Source organism: Hypomesus transpacificus, chromosome 2 (genome assembly GCF_021917145.1).
Source record: "Hypomesus transpacificus isolate Combined female chromosome 2, fHypTra1, whole genome shotgun sequence".
Lineage (NCBI taxonomy): Eukaryota > Metazoa > Chordata > Actinopteri > Osmeriformes > Osmeridae > Hypomesus > Hypomesus transpacificus.
Genome location: NC_061061.1, coordinates 3,669,402 through 3,692,051, shown reverse-complemented (window position 1 = coordinate 3,692,051; position 22,650 = coordinate 3,669,402). Strand labels below are relative to the sequence as shown.

The 22,650-nt window shown below is 43.7% G+C and overlaps 4 protein-coding genes across 8 annotated transcripts; 1 reads left to right on the top strand and 3 right to left on the bottom strand.

Moving 5' to 3' along the window:
* Nucleotides 1–313: 313 nt before the first annotated feature.
* Nucleotides 314–5,113, bottom strand: zgc:66448 (uncharacterized protein LOC327401 homolog). Its single transcript, XM_047034417.1, has 2 exons — nt 4,683–5,113; nt 314–4,422 (listed from the first exon to the last, which is right to left on the bottom strand). Exons 1-2 carry the CDS (start codon nt 5,071–5,073, stop codon nt 926–928), a joined length of 3,888 nt encoding a protein of 1,295 aa, XP_046890373.1. The 5' UTR covers nt 5,074–5,113; the 3' UTR covers nt 314–925.
* A 311-nt stretch (nt 5,114–5,424) lies between these two features.
* Nucleotides 5,425–9,709, bottom strand: si:ch211-261d7.3 (involucrin). 4 transcript variants are annotated; one of them, XM_047031266.1, is made up of 4 exons: nt 9,601–9,709; nt 8,302–9,320; nt 7,727–8,149; nt 5,425–7,475 (listed from the first exon to the last, which is right to left on the bottom strand). In XM_047031266.1, the coding sequence occupies exons 2-4, from the start codon at nt 8,555–8,557 to the stop codon at nt 6,520–6,522; spliced, it is 1,635 nt and encodes a 544-aa protein (XP_046887222.1). In that variant the 5' UTR covers nt 8,558–9,320; nt 9,601–9,709; the 3' UTR covers nt 5,425–6,519. The 4 variants fall into 4 exon arrangements, with proteins under 4 accessions (XP_046887222.1, XP_046887231.1, XP_046887238.1 ...); XM_047031275.1 differs by having other exon boundaries at nt 5,425–7,472; XM_047031282.1 differs by having other exon boundaries at nt 7,727–8,125.
* Nucleotides 9,710–11,026: 1,317 nt separating this feature from the next.
* Nucleotides 11,027–16,187, top strand: LOC124481877 (zinc finger protein 62-like). 2 transcript variants are annotated; one of them, XM_047042166.1, is made up of 3 exons: nt 11,027–11,290; nt 11,652–13,437; nt 14,747–16,187. In XM_047042166.1, exons 2-3 carry the CDS (start codon nt 11,848–11,850, stop codon nt 14,855–14,857), a joined length of 1,701 nt encoding a protein of 566 aa, XP_046898122.1. In that variant the 5' UTR covers nt 11,027–11,290; nt 11,652–11,847; the 3' UTR covers nt 14,858–16,187. The 2 variants fall into 2 exon arrangements, with proteins under 2 accessions (XP_046898122.1, XP_046898115.1); XM_047042159.1 differs by having other exon boundaries at nt 11,652–16,183.
* Nucleotides 16,188–18,182: 1,995 nt separating this feature from the next.
* On the bottom strand, nt 18,183–22,583 carry LOC124475738 (cationic trypsin-3-like). The gene is made up of 10 exons (XM_047032546.1): nt 22,503–22,583; nt 22,213–22,369; nt 21,818–22,071; nt 21,510–21,646; nt 20,788–20,925; nt 19,467–19,512; nt 19,180–19,336; nt 18,784–19,037; nt 18,476–18,612; nt 18,183–18,347 (listed from the first exon to the last, which is right to left on the bottom strand). Exons 1-10 carry the CDS (start codon nt 22,540–22,542, stop codon nt 18,198–18,200), a joined length of 1,470 nt encoding a protein of 489 aa, XP_046888502.1. The 5' UTR covers nt 22,543–22,583; the 3' UTR covers nt 18,183–18,197.
* Between the last annotated feature and the right edge of the window lie 67 nt (nt 22,584–22,650).

Sequence of the window (22,650 nt, the reverse complement as noted above, 5' to 3'; positions counted from 1 at the left end):
GGGTAAAATGTGGCAGCAGTTCCTTGATTAGAGTATGCTTATTTTTAGATATGTGGAGTAGGTTACAGTGGGCGAGGATACACAGTAATTATTTCAGAATTAGAACGTATCCCCAAACTTTCTCCTTAAGTGAGATAAAATAGGAATCAGAACTACACAAGACAGGATATTTTAGCTTGGCTTTCCTTAAACTAAAAGTTTGGCTAACATAGTTCAATTACTTTAATGAGTTCTGACTGAATTTCAGATTTTAAAAAACACAGGTAAAAATAAAATGCACACAGAAGATGTATATATATATTTTTTTATTAAAGACACCATGACTGAGGATAACAACCTCTAGCTTTCTCCTGTCACAGATGTGGATAATATTAGTAAAAAGGACCAACACTTTCAGGCCTGTTTTTTAAATCAATTTGAACCTAGATATAACCTGACCAAAGCAAGTTTGGATAAAATGTTTTATATGGTACAGTCAACAGTAATCATAGCCATTCAACACAAATAGTATTCATTTTCAACCTGTAAGTAAGTATGAAAAATAAATGCTCTCTTAACAACTTGTGAATTACAAGACACTGGACATTATCAAGGACCAGAAACATGCAGACTTGAGTACAACACACAAATGCACCAGGGTTCCCAAGTACCCAACACTCAAACTTGTCTAGTATGAATAATGGTAGGGAATGCAAAATCCAATAAAACCAAAATACTTAGAAAGTAACACAAATACATGAAGTTAAAAAAATAAAAAATTACACCTATCATTTTCCAATAAAACCAAATAAACCTTTGAACCAAAGTGAAACCAGGGTAAATTACGTCTAGGCTAAAACAGCATACACAATGTTACATGAAAACTTTTCATATTTTTTCCTCCAAAACACTAGTCTGTACAGTAGCAACTATTCAGTCCTTGCTGTCATATCTCTCCCTGTGCATGCTGCAGGTAGTGCATTTGCAAATCGAGCTCCCGAGGAAGAGAATAGCCACAGATCATGCATTGGAGAAGCCTGTCTGGAGCAAAAGGCACACAACCCCCAATTTTATGAGGTTCTGTCTGTGGGGCTAGCTGAGGTAGCTGCAGTGCCTGTGGAATATGCGGTCTCTCACTCATGATCGCCTGTGGCGTAAAAAAAATGTTTGGGTGCGGAGGTCTGGATAGGGAACCGACTGCTACAGAGTGAAGGGGGTGAGGGGTGGGTAAAGCGAAAGGTGGAAACCGAGCAAGTGGAGGAGACAGAAAAGGGGAGGTCTGATTTATGATGATGCCTGTGCCTGTGATCATTGGCTGCTGCTGTCCATCCCTTGGCTTGACTGTTCCTGCATGCAGGATCTGAGGGCCAACTGGAGTGTTTTGGAAACCCCATACTGGTCCTACCCCGTGCGGAAAACGGTGCAGGTCATACTGAAGTGGGAGAGGAACCTTGTGTGAGGACGTTGGTACATTGGTCCAGCCGAAGGGAAGTTGCTTTTGCTGTGACTGCAGCCCTTGACTAGTGCTTGTCTTTTCAGGGGAGCTTAAAGTCTTTGAAATTCCCAGTGAATTCAAGATGTTTCCCATCCCTGGAGATGATGGCGTTGAATTTGACAAAATTGTGTTTTGGCCCATTTGAGCTGAGGTGGCTAAACCTGAAGACCAATGACTCTGGCGCTCCAGTACATTCCAAGGAATCTCTGACTGCTTAACTGTCTGTGGCAAAGCCTGAGGGGCACCAAGATTCCATACTCTCGTGTCAGCTTTTATAGGAGGCATGCATAACTCACTCCCACTATTTTGTGGCGACACCAGGACACCCGGCCATCCTGACTGTTGAGCTTCCTCACAAAGCTTTCTTGGTGAGCTCTGAGAAGTGGATACAACCGGAGAGGGCCTCACACTCCAAAGTGCTGCGACTTCCGGTAAACCGGTGTTGACCGAAAAGCTATGCTGAGATGAGGGGGCTAACTGTACAGCTGTGGGTGTGCTACCCCAACCCACGGCCTGGGGATGTCTCTGACGCTCCGCCTCACTCAGGTCTGAAAAGTTGGGGTACTTTGGCAAAGTTGCCGTGAGGGGTTTGGTCCCAAACTCTGTGGTTCCACCATCTCGTAGGTGACGAGGCTCAAGAGCTGAACTTGGGCCAGGCTGTGACGAGGTGGTGACCGCCCATCCGGGACTCCTCTGCTGTGGGGCTGGCTGAGACGGGCTACCTGACGGCCTTTGTTGGGGCTGCTGTTGGGGTGATCTAAGTAGCTGAGGCATTGATACAGGCTTCAACTGCCCGCCTTCCACCTGCCACTGCACAGGCGGTGGCTCCTCTTGAGGCATCCACTGCTCTTGCAGCTGCTGGCCTGGTATATCCACCTGGGTGGACATCTTGGCTACCTGTGGCTGGGCTGACTTTCTCTCCCACTCAGCACCTCTAGACATTGGAACTTGATAGGGAGAATAGTTTGGGGGAACAACCATAGTCGACCCGCCCGCCATTTTGGGCCAGAATTTTGGTCCCCTCCGCCCTCTGCTTCTAATTCTAATACCTAATGGGAAAGAGTGAGGATAGCTTTGGCTCTGGTGCTTACGTGTATGGATTTTCTGATGCACCAGAAGGCTACTAAGCCAAGGAAATGACTTGTGACAGTCCTGGCAGCGATGGGGTCTTTCACCTGTGTGGGTGTTCATGTGGTCACGCAATAGGTACGCTATCCCGAAGCTCTTGTCACAAAGTTGGCACTTGTGGGGTTTGTCACCGTTGTGTGACAGCATGTGGCGCTGCAGCTGGCTCTCGTCACTGTAGCCTTTACGGCACTGAGTGCACCGAAATGGTTTCTGCTGATGCAGCTTTAGGTGAGTCCTCATGTTTTGGAGAAAGGCAAAGTCTTTTCCACAATCGGGACACTTGTATGGCTTCTCACCTGTGTGGATAATGAGGTGCTGCTGCAGGTAATTATTAAATCTGAAGGACTTGTGACACACATTACACTGGTAAGGCTTATCCTTGGAATGAATACGCATGTGCAGTTCTAACACTGAGCGGTGACGGAATGCCTTGCCACAGTCTGGACACTTTAATGGCTTACTACTCATGTCCTCCCCCTTCCGTTTCTCTGACGCAACACCACTCTGAAGTGGAATACCTCTCATGATCTCGAGCTCCCTCCGCACAGTCCTGACGCCGTATGGAGGAGGCCCGTGGGTCGACAGGTGGGTGCACAAACTCGACTGGTCAGGGAAAGTGAGAGGACAGTGGGGGCAAGTGTACGCATTCTCCCAGTTCTTGTTGACTCCGTTCTCTAGTTTCTCATACTCAGCCTCATGGATGAGCATGTGACCACGAAGGTCTGCAGGCTTGACATACGTCTGCGGGCAGAGGGGACAGTTAAATATGCGTTTTGGCTCCGCGTCTTGGTTGTTATTCTCCTTGTCTGGCCCTCTGACTTTACTGTGACTGGTCACATGAGTTTGTAAACTTTCCTGGTCCGGGAAAGAGAGGGGACAGATTGGGCAGGCATAAGGGCAGCGCTTATGCTGGCGGCAGTGAGCCTTCAAGTTCTGGGCGAATGCAAACGTTTTCCCACAGTCTTGGCAACGGAAAGGCTTCTGGCCTGTGTGTAAATATTGATGCTGGTGCAAGAGGCTGCCATACTTGAAAGTCTTGCTGCAGATGTGGCACTGGTGGGGCCGGGTGGGCTGTTTGTGCTTTCGCCGGTGGTCTTCCATGACGGAGTAGTGTCTAAATACCATGCCACAGTCCGGACACTCGTAGGGCTTGAGGGCAGAGTGGCAGCGCTGGTGGCACCGCAGTGCAATGCCATTCGAGAAGCCCTTGTTACATTCCTGGCAGTGGAAGACGACATCCAGTGAATGGGACTGTATGTGCTTCGTCATGGAGCACTTAAAGAAAAACTCTTTGCGGCACAAAGGGCAGCGGTAAGGCTTCTCTGGAACACTGTTGCAGACACGCTGGTTCAACTTGGCCGGTGCAGAGAAGGTCATTTTACAGCGCTCACGCGGATAAGTCATGAGTTGAATCCCCCTTGGTTTTTGGTTTGTGGCCTGCTCCTTTTCTTTATGTTCGCTCCGGTGTTTTATGAGGGTGCTGCGATGCTGAAAGCTAAGGCCACACTCCTTGCAGGTGAGAGAGGCCAGCTCACCCTCATGGGTGTGGAAGTGGCGGTGCAGGTTAAAAGTCTCCCGACGTGTGAATATCTTTCCACACTCTTTGCATACAAGCCTTTTCTTTCTTGTCTGAACCGTTTTCTCTTCTCCCGATCCTGTCCTTCCATGTTCCATCTTCTCCTCTCTTCTGTCATTTACTTCATCACACAATACCTCCACTGGACTTATGTCTTCATCAGAATCTAATGTGTCTTTACCGCGGTCCTTTGCTTTTGAAACATCCTCACTTTCAAGTGCTTTTTCCATGTTATCCTTACGTACTGTGAATGCAAAACAAAACAAAAATATAAGTCTATAAAGTGTTACGTATATAATAAGTAAAATGGTCAACAAAAATACAACTACTGCAGTAGTAGTAAAGTGGAAGAAACTGCAATGATATAAGCACTGAGAAACACCGCTAACACACGCAATCTTTAAGTAGCAACCCATAATAGATAATATGATTTGTAGCTAAATTCCATTTTATATAGCTGGCTAGCAAGCTAGCTGTGAATAATTGATTTCCCAGCCCACTTACTGTCTATTCCATTCTCTTTCGAGTACTCCCGTGCATCCCCCGCATCATCCTCCGTTTCAGACCAATCCAAACGCAGTTTTTTCGAGGATAAGTCTATGTTGTTAACCTTTTCATAATCACATGTTAGATCGACCACTGAACTATCTTTTCTCACAACATCAGCCCCAGCTGTAGCATTGCTAAGAGGTTCATTCTGTCCTGCAAACCCATCGCCACTTGTACCGCATTCTCGGTTATTAAACGAATTCTCGAAAGTTACGCTTTCACTTTTGTTAGCCCATTCACATGTACTTTCAGGTTCACACTGGTCTGTCATCACCCCAGGTTCTTCCAGTTTCTCGCTACAAATACCCTGCTTAACCTGTGATTCGAGTGAGTGCACAGCGGCCATGTTTTAACACTCATGCACCCCGGCTCTCTTCCTCGTCAACAAAGCAGCAGTAAAAGCGAATGTGCTGTGACGTAGCGGGCCCCGTTTCAACACTAGAAATCCAGCCTTCGTTTCTCCTTTTCTCAAATTTGTGCTTTTATCAAAAAACAATTATAGCATATGTCAGTTTAAAATTAAAATAGGTAATTTCAAGAATTGAAATAAACATTTTCTCGCGCAGTCTAATGTGTATGTTGGTATAATCTCATTACATACTATTATAGAGCTCTGGTGAGAAATACAGTTTTTTACACATTGGGAAAAGTGAAATAATGTACCCTAATAACATATTGAACATATTAAATATTTGTTTAAAGTTGACTTTATTAATCATTAGGGTATACATTTTGGGTGAACAGATTTAATCTATTTACTGTACAAAGTTAAAAAATAAAATGGTACATAAATGTTTTTTGCAGTTTCCTTTTGAATTGTACTATCTACACATTAAGCTGCATGCAATATAAGAGTGCACTGCACAGTACCCAATAGAACAATCAATACATTTAATCCATGAAAATGTATCTTAGTTTCATTGAACCCTGTTAAAAATGGGAAATATTGGTAGTGACATGTTGTTATTATATCCGAATGTCAAACTACAGTGCAATGCTGTCTACTGTCAAACATTTGGATTAATCTTTTCTCACAAATCATGCAAAATTATGATTGATAATTGAAGATTTATCCTAGACTGCAAAGCATTTAAAAACATATATGTAAGTGCTTTATGTCAATATACGATTGTCTATATACAATTTAGACAGTGTCGGGTTAAGTGGTTAATATGATTTATTCACTACATTGTTTTCTTCATCTGGACAATGAAAAGCACCTTATTACATGAAGTAATCATGAATTCAATAAAGTGCATGACTTTCCTGGAGTCACTAAAGAACACACAGTTAACTCCCTGACGGCCTCTACACATTAACTAGTGTTAAACGAGTTGAATTGTTTTCCATTAATTGATGTACAGTACTTAAAATGTGTAGGAAATTAGACTTGCTTTTTTTGTAATGTACTAACTCAACAAGTGCATTAACATAAATTCTGTACATGCCGTACATAAGCCCAGCACGATCACTGCAATAAAATCCTTCTTTAAAAAAAGACATATGCTTTTGCCCAAAGCACAAATTAATTCGAAGGCTTAGTGTCATAGCCCAGTTTAGCAGATATATTTGTACTTCAGCATCTAAACATTAACATCCAATTGAATTGATGATTAGCTACTGTACCACTGACTGTAGAACCGGACACACTGCAATTCAGCCAATATTTATTTTGTGGACAGACAAACATCCAAATCCATAGCTTTGTTTTTAATACATTTCGCTATCTGTGAAGAACCCTGCAGTTGTGAACAAATGGGATATTATTTGTAAAATATACACACACACATCTCTAGCGCCGCCGTCTTCTCCTATGATCTACAGTCCTCCCCCGCCGAGGCCGTTGGACAGTTCCTTTCACCCCGACGGGTGGGTCAGGATGGAAGGTACCATCCAGTATATCTGGGGGAGGTGGTAACATTGGGATTGCTGAAGCTGGCTGACTACTATGAGGTTGAGAGGTTTGCTGTTGAAAGTGCTGCTCATGCTCCTGTGGCTGCTGCTGTACTGGTTGCTGCTGCGCTGCCTGTTGTAGCGGTGGGTGTTGCTGTGACGGTTGTATCAGCTGTTGTTGCAACTGTTGCACGTGTTGTTGTTGGGACTGTTGTATTTGTTGTTGTGACAGTTGTATGTGTTGTTGTGACTGTTGTTGTGACTGTTGTCCATGTTGTTGTTGCGCCTGAGTCTGCTGTGGAATCTGCTGCTGAGTTGGCTGCGTCTGCTGAACCCTTGGTTGTTGTTGCTGCTGCTGTGTTTGAGGCTGCTGCTGTGCCTCCAGGACTCCCAGAAGCCTTTGCAGCAGGACATTGTTTTGTTGTAGACTGTGCGCCAGCGTTTCTTGTGAGGCAACTAGTGTTCTCATGTCGCGCCGAAAACCTTCTCCGAATTCCCTCAGACTCTGCTCCACTCGGTCGCCTAGCTGCAGAGCCGCGTCCCCCAGCCCTCGAAGCTCATCTTCCAGCCAGGAGCCACGAGGAGGGGCCTCTAGGGGACCCTGCTGGGCACCAAGGGAGGGCTGAGGACTAGGCTGAGGGCTCCCGTTAAGGAAAGGGGCACTGTAGAGAGGAGAGGGAGGCAGCCAGCGCTCTGAGGCCGGGGGTGGGCCTATGCCTAGTCCAAGACCTAAGCTCAGTTTATCCTCCATGCTGCTCTCTGCACCCTCATCAGCCTCTCCTGTCTCCCCTTCCCGCTCACCAACATCCTCTTCTTTGTCCAAGCCATCTCTCTCAGACCCTTCACCCCCTCCTGCTGGAATAGATTAGAAAATAATTATGTATATTTCGATTCTGTAAAGTTATTTGTTTATATTCAACATTAAGTATTCGTGGTCACTGAGAATTTGAGAAAACGTATTATGATGGCAAAAAAAAGGTCCATTTGGACTTGGCAAGGCCCAATTTGGAATGACCTAACTTATTGATCAATAGTTTTTCTTGGACTTAATTAATTCCGTTCAAATATCAAACCAATTACCTGAATAACAAATAACATACATTTACCTGGGTCAGAATCTGTGAAGCATTGGAAAGTGGTCTTCCCTCTGGTGCTTTGCCTTTGCCTGTTCTGATGGAGCCTGGGACTGGTCTGCGACCGGCCCAGCATCGAAGCCCCTCTGCTGGAGGGCAGGTAGCAGCTGCGGTGCCGGGCGTCAGCCAGCCTGCCCCCGTTGCGTCTCTTCAAATCATCCCAGCGCTTCTTGACCTCCCGGAGGGTGCGCGGGACTCTGGACACGGCGTTGACTCTCTCCAGGATGTCGGCCCAAATGCGCTCTCTCTCCCGACGTCGGAGCCTACCGGCTGGGCCGAAGAGCTCTCCCTCGCATCGTGTGACTTCCGACACCAGCACCTCCAGCTCGGCTCCGCTGAACCGGCTCTTCCGTTTACCCACACCACCTGCTGCTAGCGCAGAAGAGACACCTCTGTCTACCAAGGGAGAGACGAAGACACAGAAAGACATGCATACAAATAATAATTTCATCAAGTCTCTTAAATTTGGTTTTTACAGTGGCTTAAACCACTTTATATCCATTTCTACTGTTTCACTGTGATATACTTGTTTATGAAACACAGCCTACTTTGTTCCATGGATAGGAGGTCATCTGAGGACATGCCAGGAGCTATGATGTTGGGATGCACCACAACAACATTGAAGGGAAGTCCCCCAGGCAGCCCACTGCTGTGGTCACAGCTCCCATCGGAGTCCTCATCCTCCCTGGGGAAGCCGTCCTCTGAGACTGCCCCTCCTAAGGGTCCTTCTGGAGACTCCACTTTGATGTGCATGGGAGGTGATTGCTCATACAGCAGTCCACCTTCCTCGTAGTACTCTGTCATGAGTCAGGCCTAGGTCACAGACAGACTGCCTGGCAGGTTAACTGGTCCATTCACACAGGGTCTGAGGGTTTAGCTCAGTGGTTAGAGCACTTCACTGCAGATCAAGAGATCACTGGTTCAAATCCCTTCCTGTAGTGTGTTTTGCTTTTAATTAAAGTGTCTGCTAAATACATACATGGCCTGCAGGTACTGCAGTAGTGTATCTGCATGCAGGTAATAACTGACTGGCTCAATGCTGTCACAGGGCACGGCACATGTTCATAGGAATCTGCTGTACAAATGTAAGCCCAGTGATGTTGATATACTTAAAAGGTATTTTCACCATACACACAAAATTACTTTAAATGTAATAATTGCACAATTTCAGGAAAAAGCTATTGGAGGGCATCCACTTTGTTGGTCACCCCACCACTGCATGAGCCTACACTTAAAGCAGATTGTCTTGTGATCATCTCATGACAAGATCAGGAACTGAGATTAGTGAAATATAAACTAATTAAACATTAAGATGATTTGAGCAGAAAGAGTCAATGGGGTGGACATTCACCCTGCAATATGAGAATATATTCGCTGAAAGCTAATAAGTAGTCCAGCAATTCATTTTTATAAAAAAATAAATAAACAAAAGATTAATCAGCAGAGATATATAAGAAGTAGAAATGTTTGTAGGACCATCAAAAAGTCGAATATGCTGCATCCCAGCGGCAATCTTCATGCCACAATCGTCAGTCAAGGAACATCGACAAGGAAGGGAATATAAAGTCTGTAACAGAAAAATACACAATAGTGCACGTCTTAGCTATATCATCTTTTTAGAGATAGCTCATAGTATTCAACCGGTAAATCAGACTTAATACACCTATTATGTTCTGTCGCATCGATGCGCTTTTTTTCTGCACCACATCCGCAATGGTTGCGCATTCCGCATACATTAGCCAGAGAGCTGATGTAGCAACGAACTGGCAAGGGTATCCTACCAGTAAGTTATAACTAGGAAAAACTTTGATTCGACTGTCTGATGAGAAATGTTAAGTTTTACTCACATTTCGATAAGTACAAGACGGAGACAAAACAAAACAAAAACACGTTTGATGCATGCAGCTGGTCCTATCAAGCTTGATATTGTACACAAACCGTTGAGCGTCGCTGGATAATGACGTCACCAATGCCCTGTTAAAGGGTTTTCTCAGAAGACGGAGAAACCTGTCTGTAACCTCTACTAGCGTATGTGTTGGCCTCCTTGAAATTTAGTCAAAATAGGATATGAAAAGGAGTTACGTGTTACACGGAGACATATATTATATATTGGATGTTCAATTTATTTGAACACTTACTACACAGTTACAATACATAACAACAGCAGGTGGTTATTTGGAGTGTACGTTTTGTTTATAACAATACTATTAGAAGTAGTGTTACGTTTTCATTTTCAAATCTAGTTACTGTATTGAAACCTACATGCTTGAGAGGTGAAAAGAGCAGGATACATATTTGTATGCTACTGTACTTCTAGTATTTGGGGTAAATAATGTCCCTATTAGGTCAATGGTGGGGAGGGCAGTTGGTACAATCATTACAAACCTTGTGATTACATGCAGACATCTAACAGTGGATGTGGAACACAGGTGTTCCTTGTCATTATGTTCTACATTCTAGGCCTTTCTAGCCACTTAGCATTAAGATCATATTTAAAGCTGAAATGTCTCACTAGAAAATGGCAGGAGAGTCAGACAGATTGGATTCGGCAACACCTTTTATTTCTCACGCATTTCAACTATTTCTGACGATGAGAAGTAAGGGATGATTTGTTCCACTATATAAAATGAATGGCCGATGCGCAAGCTTACTGAGATGTAATTGTCTCGAGTTATACAGTTGTAAATTCCCAGGCTAGTTTATGTTAGGCAGAAGCTTTGAAAATCCAGAGAATAAGCAATAGTAATCAGAAGGTTGCCGGATCGATTCCCCACCGTGCCAAATGACGTTGTGTCCTTGGGCAAGGCACTTCACCCTACTTGCCTTGGGGGGAATGTCCCTGTACTTACTGTAAGTCGCTCTGGATAAGAGCGTCTGCTAAATGACTAAATGTAAATGTAAGCAAATTGTGTTTAGTCAGTGTTGTTATAAAATCACTCCATCTCACAAACCAATAATGTACGTGCCAACCAAACAACACAACCGTGTTGGTGAATGCATTCACCTAACTCTCAGCTATTTAGTTGCCCAATATCTCTAAATGCACAGCATGTTAGAGCAAGTGTCGTTGCAAAATAGTGACCTTCTGCCAAACACTGCTATACACAGTTTTTATAGCCTACGTCTACAGCAGTGTTTAGAGACCAAGCAGTCACAATACGTTTTTGGCGGATTGTCACTTTTGGGCACAACACCGGCGCATCCCTGACTAAAAAACGATACTCTTTGGAATGTCGACTATTGATGATGACATTTAACAACGCGACGCTTGTTCTTTCTGCGGCAACTAAAATCGTAAAAAGTAGGAGAGGATCAGGCGGCAAATAATATGCACGTTACAATTAATCAACTGTTCTTAATTCGTGCGTTTTGAGTAAAGCTTCATTACTAAAGGTTTACCTCATGTTTATCATGTTTATCATGTTCATCATTATGTTTGCAGACTAGCTAGAGAGCTACGTTAGAAAACGTGAGCTGCCATTTCGATGAGGTTCTTAAGCTAATGCTAACAAAATATGACCACGTAATTGCTAATAGGTGAGTATGAATTGTACTAACCTACACATATCTATTATGTATAATTAACAAACATTTGTATTTATTTAATTGGTCAAGTGTTCAATGACCATTATTTTTACACAGACTCAAACAGTTTCCAGTGACCCTTTAAGGTCTAAATCCAATTTAATAAAAAACGTGGACACTACACACTGAAAGTAGTACTTTTAGTGAATAATTACTAATCACATGTCATTAATAATTAAGTTGACAAGATATTTATTGTAGTGCAGTTCCTTCTAGAATGATAGTAAGGGTAATTCTCAACCTGTGTTGGCTGTGTGTGTTTTTATTTATTCATTACTAATCGGTGACTACATTGTGTCATTTTTATTTATAGACATCTGAAGAAAGGATCTGCATCAAGGGGGATGATGGCCTCCATGTTTTAAAGGAAGATACTGGTGGAGTTAACGATAAGCACAAGAAAAATCACAACATAAGGAGTCACACAAAGACCTAGACAAAACTTGACAAGGCTGGAAATGCACTTGTGGTCGAGCTTCTCTCATTAGAAATGCCACATTGTTGATCCTATGAACATAATGAATTCTATCTCTGAAATGCATGTGGATAGGCCTGTAGAGGGGCAGGTACGTAGGAAACGTGGCCGCCCTCCCAAGAAATCTAAAATTCCTTTACAAACCGAACCATGCCCTCCTAGTTTACAAGGAGCAAAGGATACAGATGCATTATCTGCAACAACAAATGTTGCTCCTTTGAACACAAAGTGTGCACAAGTTGTCAATGGTAACTCATGCAACACACTTGATGTGGAACCTTCTCTAAACCATGAACATATTACCTCTGAAAGTCCTATCTGTGACTCCTCCACTCACGATCTTAAACCTCCAGATTCTATCCCAGTGCCAGAGAAAAGGAAGAGGGGTCGACCAAGAAAAACTGTTAACCCAGCTATAGGGGGAGCAACGGCAGCTTCTGGTACTCCTGGCGTGGGGGCGCCTGCGAAGGAATCCACTAAGTCCCCTCCTCACTCAGGTGGGCACGATGTGACACAAGTCCACCCTGGAGGGAGACCGAGGAGGACGAGAGGGATACTGCACAATCTCACCCCAGAAGGAAGGGGACTTCCAGAAGTTGAGGTATCTATATCCAGTGGTATTTCAGAGAGACCAGAGTCGACAGTCATGAGGCAGGTGGCACTAGCAGTGACAGGATTACGTTCAAATGAGGCAGCTGTGACTCCCCAGGATAGAAAGCAGTGTGGTCCCGCAACTGCTGTCAACACCAACCCTGAAGAGTCACTCAATTCCGGGATTGATACAAGGCCAAAGTTGCCCAGGGATGTTTATTCTCAACAAGCTGTCATGTCTCCAGATGCAGTAGGCTCTCATGGAATAAAGTCAGCAAGGACTGGTGAAGTCTTCTCTAAAGTGAAGATGGAGGAAATTGAGTTGGAGCTAGACAATGATCATCCAATGTCAGATTCTTTACAATCCCACACAGACACCACTGTGAAGTCGGAATTCCCTGTTAGTACCTTTGATCAAACGGTATTTGAAAAGCTATCCAAAGTTGACAAATGCAGAGGGAATGTCAAAATCCTGCGGGAGATGCAAGAACACCAGAAAATACTTCAGAGCACTCACTTTGGTAAAAAGTCTCGTAAGAAAAAAAGGTCTTGGTGGGATGACAGAGGGGATCTCCAAAGTAAGATCTCAGCGACAGAATCTCAACCTGACGGAGCAAAAGCTGAACCCTGTAACTCCAAGTCTGAATCAGAAATCCCGCCTGGTGAAAATACAGCTTGTCACCCAATCAGGAACGAAAGAAGACTGGAGGATGAAGCTGTAAACAGACTCAAAAATTGTTATCGGAAGACTCGGCGGCGACGGGGCGACCCTTCAAATCATGTGGAATGTGAGGTCTGTGGTCGCACTTTTAAATTCCAATCCCTGTATATTATTCACAAACGTACTCACACAGGGGAAAAGCCTTATAAGTGCTCTGATTGTGGCAAAGACTTTGCTCAGCTCTCTAACTTTAACACGCATAAGAGGAGCTGCCACCAGGGTCCACATGGTGAAATCAATATATCAAGTGCAAAAGAGTTGCATATTCACGGCAAGATTCACGAGGCCCAGAAGTCTAAGACTAGGAACAGGAAGCATATTCAAAGGGATGTCACTCAAAGGGTCAGAGATTCTTCAAATAACAAAGCTTACCCTTGTACATACTGTGGGAAAGTATTTCGCTTCATTTCTGCACTTAAGGTTCATTTACGTGTACACACTGGTGAAAAGCCATTCATCTGTCAAGTCTGTGGGAAAGGCTTTACTCGGCGCCATATCCTACACACTCATATGGGGAAACACATGGCTGTGAAGCCTTATTCCTGTAATCGATGTGGAAAACAGTTCTTAATACTTAACGTTGCAGAAAAGCATGTATGCAGCAGATACAATGTCAAGCATGAAGAACCTTCATTATCTTACGCATGCCATGTCTGTAAAAAGACGTTTTCCAAAAACGGTCAGTACAAAGACCATTTGCAAACCCATTCTGGTGCAAAGCTTTTCTGCTGTGCATTCTGTGATCAGCTCTTTGGTAATTTGTCCGAGTGTAATGCACATAGCCAAGCATGCTCTGAGAAAAAGACAGCTTTAAAGTCCCTTCCAAGTGTCAAGGATCAGTCAGCAGCCACACAGTCAGCCTCATTACAGAGAAGTGAACCCTTGCGGCCACTGAAACCCAAAGGCCCCCAGACCTCACAGACCCGCCCCAAAAAGATTGTGTCCTCTATCCTACCCTTCCAAACAAGCATCATACCCTCCCATCATTTCTCCCACTTTGTATCCAAGTTAAACAGACTAGATCAGAGATCGGACCCCAGGAAGTACTTATGCCCACGCTGTGGGCGTTTGTTCAGACACATGGGGCGGCTCAGGGCCCACATGCTTACTCATGCCCGTGACCAGACGTACACCTGTGGCCGCTGCGGCAAGACCCTGGAGAACTGGAGAAAGCTCTGGCAACATCAAAGCGTCCACCGGCAGAAGACGGGCCGGTTCTCCTGTCCTCAGTGTGGCCGCAGGTTCCGCTTCGTGGGGTCCTATAAGAAGCACATGAAGGAACACCCTGAGTACCGGTGGATTCAGCAGAGGCCCAATAGAGCCTTCCCCAGCCTCGCACGGCAGCCTCTGCTTCTGCCTTATCAGTGTGAGGAGTGTGACGCAAGCTTCGAGGCTCTAGATTTGCTGTTCAGTCACCAGCTTGGCCATTCCCCCTCACAGTACTCAGAAAATGGCTGTGACACTGAGTATCCTTCAGACACTGAAGACCACGACGCACAACCAGGCATCACTTTAACCCTTAGCCCTCACACGGTCAGCTGTGGAACAAACTCGCCCCCTGGACCGCACCATCCCTACCAAAACCCCTCCCTGCCTGGGAGTTCTGACCAACCCTGTTTCCTGTCAAATCAAGCAGACCCACTTCATGCCCTGTCACCACAGACGACTGTGGCCTCCTTACTCCAAAGTCCCAATGTCCCACAAGGCCTCAGACCTTTTCAAACCGACTTAACTCCCAGCAGCTCCACTCCGGGCCCACAGGCACAGACAATGGCCAGACTACACAAACAAGAAAGTATTATATTTGGGAAGCCAGTTCGAAAGTATGAAAAAACAACTAATGTGAACAATAACGCTTGTTCTTTCATCAGGACAAGGGAAACCACAGGTGTTGGTGTTAAGTGTGTGGAGTGTGGTGAGATGTATTCTGTCATATCAGACCTGTATGATCATTACTTGCAGCATGCCAGGGGAGAGTTGTGATGTAGAACTTATGGTAGAAGTACCCTCCCCCTCAATGTCCCAGGTCAATCATGTGTGCCTCTTTGTGATCAGGAACGCTTTATGGTCAAATGCACAGAACGTTTTTTTTTGTTTTTGTTTGTTTTTGTATTATGTCAGGAGTGTATGGAGAGCTTATTTAATGCTAGATTTCAGTTTTAGATTTCAGTTTTTGTATGCTCGATTTCTATCATGGGTTGCAGGTTATGCTACACTAATGACAATGATCACTAAAGAAAACAAGATTGCGTTAATTATGATTTGAACATTATCTACTGAAAATATTGTGAATTGAAACGGTCTTTTTTACTTCTCAATGGCTGAATCTTGGGAGAGCTTCAGCTATTGTGTAAAACATGCTATGTTATTATCGTTCAGTATTATTTGCTAGTTATACAAGACACATTTACAGGAAGACTTAATTGGAGTTTACTTTCTTTTTCTTTCTAGTTTCTAACATCCATCTAGCTATCTATCAGTTTGTTATCCGACAGAATGTGAAGGACAACAAAGTTTTTTACATAATAGAACTGGCAGTTGGTTTCATTGAAACACTATGGTTTGCCTGGATTGATAATCTTCTAACAGAAACCCTTAACAGGTACTTGAAGCGTGATTTATCCATCCACTACTTGACAAGTATTTTTTAAACAGTGTTACATTCTGACGTTGCGACGGTGGCATACAGGGTGCTATGCCTGCATCAAATAGGCTATTTTATTCGTAATTTCGTAAAAACTTAACATGTGCATGAGGTGGAACCGTCTTTGCAGTCAGATGCTGAAAGAATAGCTGGAGGGAACAAGGTGGTGGACAATTTAATCAATGATACCTCGGGGTGTTGACCTGAGTTCTGTATTTTTGTATATTTGTGAATAAAACGTCTGATGAAAATAGGGTCTATATTGTGTGTGATGATGGCAGCGTTGTTAATATACCACTGGTACTGAATCTCTTTAAAGGAGTATGGGGCAGCATTAAGATGGTCATTGTTAAACAAGAAGATGAAAACAATAAAGAGGAGATGGTATTTGTTACCTTCAAACACATTGATAACCAGGACACAACCACGTAGGCCTACTGCATGGTCTGATTTGATCAACAATGTTAATAATCTAAAGAAATTCTGATCATCTTTATCAGTTTAATATTAACTTTATCTTCCCCCCCCTTCTACTGCTGTGATTTCCCACCATTATATTGCTGCTCATTTGACATTTAAACATGGAGATTGCTTCGCAGTTGCATTACATCCTTTTCATATGTCATACAGTAGATTAATCTTGTTATTCTACCCCTCTTTCAAAAAGAAATGTCGTTATTATTCAACATGCCATTAGGATTTATACATCAAAATATTTTTTTTGTTGAGTCTGATCACGTAGAGGATTTCTGGGGTAACATATGCAGTGAAATCCTAGGGTAACATATACAGTGAAATCCTAGGGTAACATATACAGTGAAATCCTATTTCACATTGGATAAAAGCTTCTGCTCCTTCCTGGAAATGGGAATTCTGTGTTCCAGTTTCAGTCGAGCTTCTGGTTTGTCCCTGAGGCCTCTGAACCGAAAGGAGGGTGGCAGTGAGAAGAGATCATCAGGGAAAGGTGTGTTCTTTCCCATCTTTCATGACCAGAAACGGAACGTATATCCAACTGCTTGATGTGTATGTGGAAACTACTTGAATGGACTACTTGGATGCTATATAGATTTTTGGGGGTGGCAAAACATTTAATTAAATCATATTCCATATAGAGTTGTTGAGGGTTTAACATCTATCAGGGCTTTGTTAAATTAGCATTTAATTGAGAAATCCGATCACATACACATTGGTGAAGCCATGGACATTATATAAGACCCTGGGCACTCGGCAGCCATGTTGGTTACGTCAGAGGGCAATTATTTTGGGTTAACAAGCCATGACTGCACTTTCAATGGTCAGTGATCGGATGTATACAGTCACCAGTCAAATCAGAAAAAAAATATATTGAAAAGTTTGACTTTTACCCAGTACTTCACCTATAGTGCAACCACCCGATGGGCAGTTATAAAGCAGACAATTGGCTCCTTTGGGGAGGAGGCTTTGGCTTGATGGAGTCTGTTCTGGATTCTTCGAGTGCTCCGTGTCTTGTCCCTGTTGTAACGACTCTGAGAGACGTTCTAGTTTATTTATTCCACTGTTAGACAGCATACTAACCAAGCCTTACAGACACCAAAGAGGACACACATTTCTCATATTTAGATTTTCGTGTTTATTTACTTAGGTGTAAGGTCTCACGCCACATGGCAGGCCTACATCACTGCCTTTTTTACAAATCAAATGAGGAACTTCTCTTCTGGTGTTGTTGGCCTTTTGGTAGTTGTTGGCCTTTTGGTAGTTGTTGGCCTTTTGGTAGTTGTTGGCCTTTTGGTAGTTGTTGGCCTTTTGGTAGTTGTTGGCCTTTTGGTAGTTGTTGGCCTTTTGGTAGTTGTCGTCCCTCCCTCTGTTTCATTATTGTTTCCTTTATGACCTTCTGGAAATCTAATTCTTGATTTTCATTTTGCGCCCAGTGTAGGCTAGCCTGGTCCTAACCAGACTCTCGTACGTTTCATTTGTACATAGAGTCTGGGATCGCTCCATTAACAAGTGTTAACTTCCTTGAAGGCGTAAAGGAATAAAAAGAATGTTTACCTCTGCCTGGATTCGAACGCACCACCCTTCACACATCAGCACAAATATTTACTTAGTTCAACGATATACTGTACATTTTTAAAGGCCCAGCACAAGTTTGGTTTTCTTTTCACGTATCCTGTTTTTCACACACACCATTGGACAGAGCTATGTCTGTAGTATACAGTAGTCTACATATCAAGGCAGGTGGTGTGCAAAAAAGGGAATTTCTGCAAAAAATTGAAGTAGCAGTAAAGACATTTAAAGTGGTCAAAAGAACTGGAATGTTTTGTTTGTTGCAATGAACACAAGCCAAAAAGAGGTAATCATTGAGGTTAACAAAGTTTTATTTAGTCATAACAGATGTTAATGTATATATATATCCTATCATGGAGCAGATGCTTCCTACAGTCCAGATTATTTAGTTGTAATACATGGTGCTCTGGATCCAGGAGACATAGTTGCAGACCTTTGCGTAGACACCGGGCTTGTTCCTCTGGGCACAGCCGTGTCCCCAGGACACCACACCTTGTAGACGACCGCCGCACACCACGGGGCCACCGGAGTCACCCTGAGAGAGGGAGAGAGACACAAAGAGCAGAGCTGGAAGGATGAGTGGAGAGATTTCCCCTCAGACTAACATAAGAGATGATGTTTAACGTACTATAACTTGGTTTTACATCAGTACTTAGCTCTTACCTGGCAAGAGTCCTTGCCACCCTCCAGGTAGCCAGCACAGAACATGTTGGAGGTGATCTGTCCAGGGTAGGCGTTCCTGCAGCTGCTGTCGCTCAGGATAGGGGCATCCAGACACCTCAGACGGTCGGGGTAGTTGGCTTTGATGGAAAAAAGAAAACATTTTAGCAGCCAGATACTCACATGGCCAGTCTACTACACAGTCACAATGCGTTTGAATAGACACTTTGGAGTATTGTCAACATATATTAAAACGTTTGTTGATATAAGTCAACAAAAACGGAGTGTTCTGCACTCCTGTTAATACTCACTGCCGCTGCTGAGGGTGTTGCCCCAGCCAGAGATCAGACAGCTGCTGCCGGCACCAGCACAGCTGGAGGGCAGGGAAACGGTGCGCACATAGTTGTTGATGGTGGCTGGCTTGCTCAGCTTGATCAGCATGATGTCGTTGTCCAGGTTGCGGTCGCTGTACATGGGGTGCTTGATGACCTTGGCAGAGTCGATAAACTGCTCGGTGTTCTCGTTAACAGCGATGTTGTGCTCACCCAGACGCACCTGGATGCTGCTGGGGAGGCGGAGATGACCCAAGGGTTAGTTTCTAAAGCTTGATGATCAGTTAGGGGTTTAGGTCAGTTGTTTTATGCACTGTTTCAAGCTAAATAATTAAATCTATGGCATGCGTTTCCCTCACATGTGAATACACTTACGACTTGTAGCAGGTAGCAGCGGACACCACACAGTAGCTAGAGATCAGAGAACCTCCACAGAAGTGGTTGCCAGAGTTCAGGGACACCTGGTAACGTACAGAGTTCTTCCCGCATTCATACCCTCCAACGATCTTGTCATCCTCAATTGGAGCGGCGACTGACGGAGAATGGTATAACAAACTTTTTATTGAGATGGTTCTTCAAGGAAAAACAGTTTGAACTTAGTTTATATTAGTTTTCTCTCAGTGCTTTTAAACAATTTAAAAGGACAGATACTCCATACTTACATGCCACAGAGAACAGAGCCAAAAGAATGAATCCCTTCATGATTTTCTGCAGTTACCTCAGTACTTAATCTACTGTCAAGCACCCTTTACATATCCACGATGTCCAATTCCTATCGGTTAGACCAAGGACATACTTTTCCATTCGTTCAGCAACTCTCTCAATTAGTAACTTGTGTGTGAAAAGACATATGGCATACGAGATGGAAAGCCTTCGCCAGTTCAGACTCTTACTCCGTATTCATATTCCGTATCCGTATACAGGGAGTCAGGTGGCTGAGCGGTTAGGGAGTCGGGATAGTAATCTGAAGGTTGCTAGTTTGCTTCCTGGCCGTGTAAAAAAGAATTACGATGTGTCCTTGGGCAAGGCACTTCACCCTACTTGCCTCGGGGGAATGTCCCTGTACTTACTGTAAGTCGCTCTGGATAAGAGCGTCTGCTAAATGACTAACTGTAAATGTAATTCTGCATAATATTTTAAGTCTGTAAACCTATGTGTTAGGTTCTGACTTTAAACAGCAAAAGTTTAAAACATGAACATTTACTCTGCATTGCTTTGGTATTTTTTACAACTTCTTATTTTTTTGTTGAGAAACTTTAAAATAAAAAATATTTCTTTCCTTTAAACTCATGTGGTTGTTCTTCTATTTGTATGCCCCAATAGCAGATTTCCTTGGAAATACACGCAACACGTAAATGTGGGGATCACAAGTAGGCTAGCTTCATTTAGCTTGACAGTAGAATACGTTAAGACACTGGTGATGATTTGAAAACAGTGTTTCAGAATGTTTCTTAGTATACTTTATTAAAACCGAGATACCTTTATGATATTAGTCATTTCAATACTCTGAGGGAAGTGTCACCATGAGTCTTGTGTCCTTGCAACACAACATGCAAAATAGATTTAGATTATGTAAATAGGTTACAATCGCTTAAAAAAATGAAATATTTACTTAGGTCAACGATATACTGTACATTTTTTAAGGCCCAGCACAAGTTTGGTTTTCTTTTCACGTATCCTTTTTTTTCACACACACCATTGGACAGAGGTAGCCTATGTCTGTAGTAGCCTATACAGTAGTCTACATATCAAGGCAGGTGGTGTGCAAAAAAGGGAATTTCTGCAAAAAATTTAAGTAGCAGTAAAGACATTTAAAGTGGTCAAAAGAACTGGAATGTTTTGTTTGTCGCAATGAACACAAGCCAAAAAGAGGCAATCATTGAGGTTAACAACGTTTTATTTAGTCATAACAGATGTTAATGTATATATATATCCTATTCTAGAGCAGATGCTTCCTACAGTCCAGATTATTTAGTTGGAAGACATAGTGCTCTGGATCCAGGAGACGTAGTTGCAGACCTTGGCGTAGACACCGGGCTTGTTCCTCTGGGCACAGCCGTATCCCCAGGACACCACACCTTGTAGACGACCGCCGCACACCACGGGGCCACCGGAGTCACCCTGAGAGAGGGAGAGAGACACAAAGAGCAGAGCTGGAAGGATGAGTGGAGAGATTTCCCCTCAGACTAACATAAGAGATGATGTTTAACGTACTATTTAAGCAATAAGCCCCAAAAGGCCGTGGTTTACGCTGATTTTAGAACAGGTAAGGGGAATTGTTAGGAACGACGCCAAGCGGAGTGCCGAAACCCCCTTATCTGTTCTAAAATCAGCGTAAACCACGGACTCGCGGGGCTTATTGCTTTTCTAAAACTGTTACTACAAATATTTGATATGGTTACATCAATAAAAACAATTAGAAACAAAATAGTTTAATAATAAACCGTCATTCTTCCGCTACTACAAAGTATAGTTCCTACATAAATCGTTGCCAGGCAACAGCCAGATGGACATCTTTGCCGGTCTTTTTCAATTTGAAATATTCGATGCGCAGTAATATGGAATGTTAAAGAATGTTATGAGGACAACCTGTGAGGTTATGCTGGATTTTACAACGGCATGGAACGCAATATAGCCAATCACAATCAAGGATGGGAACAACCAGTTTAAGAAAACTTGGTTTTACATCAGTACTTAGCTCTTACCTGGCAAGAGTCCTTGCCTCCCTCCAGGTAGCCAGCACAGAACATGTTGGAGGTGATCTGTCCAGGGTAGGCGTTCCTGCAGCTGCTGTCGCTCAGGATAGGGGCATCCAGACACCTCAGACGGTCGGGGTAGTTGGCTTTGATGGAAAAAATAAAACATTTTAGCAGCCAGATACTCACATGGCCAGTCTACTACACAGTCACAATGCGTTTGAATAGACACTTTGGAGTATTGTCAACATATATTAAAACGTTTGTTGATATAAGTCAACAAAAACGGAGTGTTCTGCACTCCTGTTAATACTCACTGCCGCTGCTGAGGGTGTTGCCCCAGCCAGAGATCAGACAGCTGCTGCCGGCACCAGCACAGCTGGAGGGCAGGGAAACGGTGCGCACATAGTTGTTGATGGTGGCTGGCTTGCTCAGCTTGATCAGCATGATGTCGTTGTCCAGGTTGCGGTCGCTGTACCTGGGGTGCTTGATGACCTGGGCAGAGTTGATGAACTGCTCGGTGTTCTCGTTAACAGCGATGTTGTGCTCACCCAGACGCACCTGGATGCGGCTGGAGAGGCGGAGATGACCCAAGGGTTAGTTTGTAAAGCTTGATGATCAGTTAGGGGTTTAGGTCAGTTGTTTTTGCACTGTTTCAAGCTAAAGAGTTAAATCTACGGCATGCGTTTCCCTCACATGTGAATACACTTACGACTTGTAGCAGTGAGCAGCGGACACCACCCAGTAGCTAGAGATCAGAGAACCTCCACAGAAGTGGTAGCCCGAGCTCAGGGACACCTGGTAAGGCAGAGCGTTCTTCTTGCACTCATACCCTCCAACGATCTTGTCATCCTCAATTGGAGCGGCGACTGACGGAGAATGATATAACAACCTTTTTATTGAGATGGTTCTTCATGGTAAAATACAGTTTACACTTGGTTTATATTAGTTTTTCTCTCAGTGCTTTTAAACAACTTAAACGGACAGATATTCCATACTTACATGCCACAGCGAACAGAGCCAAAAGAATGAATCCCTTCATGATTTTCTGCAGTTACCTCAGTACTTAACCTACTGTCAAGCACCCTTTATATACCCACAATGTCCAATTCCTATCTGTTAGACCAAGGACATACTTTTCCATTCGTTC

Excerpts from the sequence above, each read along its gene's own strand:
- zgc:66448 (XM_047034417.1), bottom strand. The coding sequence starts at position 5,073 with ATGGCCGCTGTGCACTCACTCGAATCACAGGTTAAGCAGGGTATTTGT. Across the intron at positions 4,423-4,682 it reads GAAAGAGAATGGAATAGACA|TACGTAAGGATAACATGGAA; the intron begins GTAAGTGGGCTG and ends TTGCATTCACAG.
- si:ch211-261d7.3 (XM_047031266.1), bottom strand. The coding sequence starts at position 8,557 with ATGACAGAGTACTACGAGGAAGGTGGACTGCTGTATGAGCAATCACCT. Across the intron at positions 8,150-8,301 it reads CCTCCTATCCATGGAACAAA|ACAGAGGTGTCTCTTCTGCG; the intron begins GTAGGCTGTGTT and ends CTCCCTTGGTAG. Across the intron at positions 7,476-7,726 it reads CTTCACAGATTCTGACCCAG|CAGGAGGGGGTGAAGGGTCT; the intron begins GTAAATGTATGT and ends AATCTATTCCAG.
- LOC124481877 (XM_047042159.1), top strand. The coding sequence starts at position 11,848 with ATGAACATAATGAATTCTATCTCTGAAATGCATGTGGATAGGCCTGTA.
- LOC124475738 (XM_047032546.1), bottom strand. The coding sequence starts at position 22,542 with ATGAAGGGATTCATTCTTTTGGCTCTGTTCGCTGTGGCAT. Across the intron at positions 22,072-22,212 it reads GCTGCTCACTGCTACAAGTC|CCGCATCCAGGTGCGTCTGG; the intron begins GTAAGTGTATTC and ends CCGCCTCTCCAG. Across the intron at positions 20,926-21,509 it reads GAGGCAAGGACTCTTGCCAG|GGTGACTCCGGTGGCCCCGT; the intron begins GTAAGAGCTAAG and ends TCCCTCTCTCAG.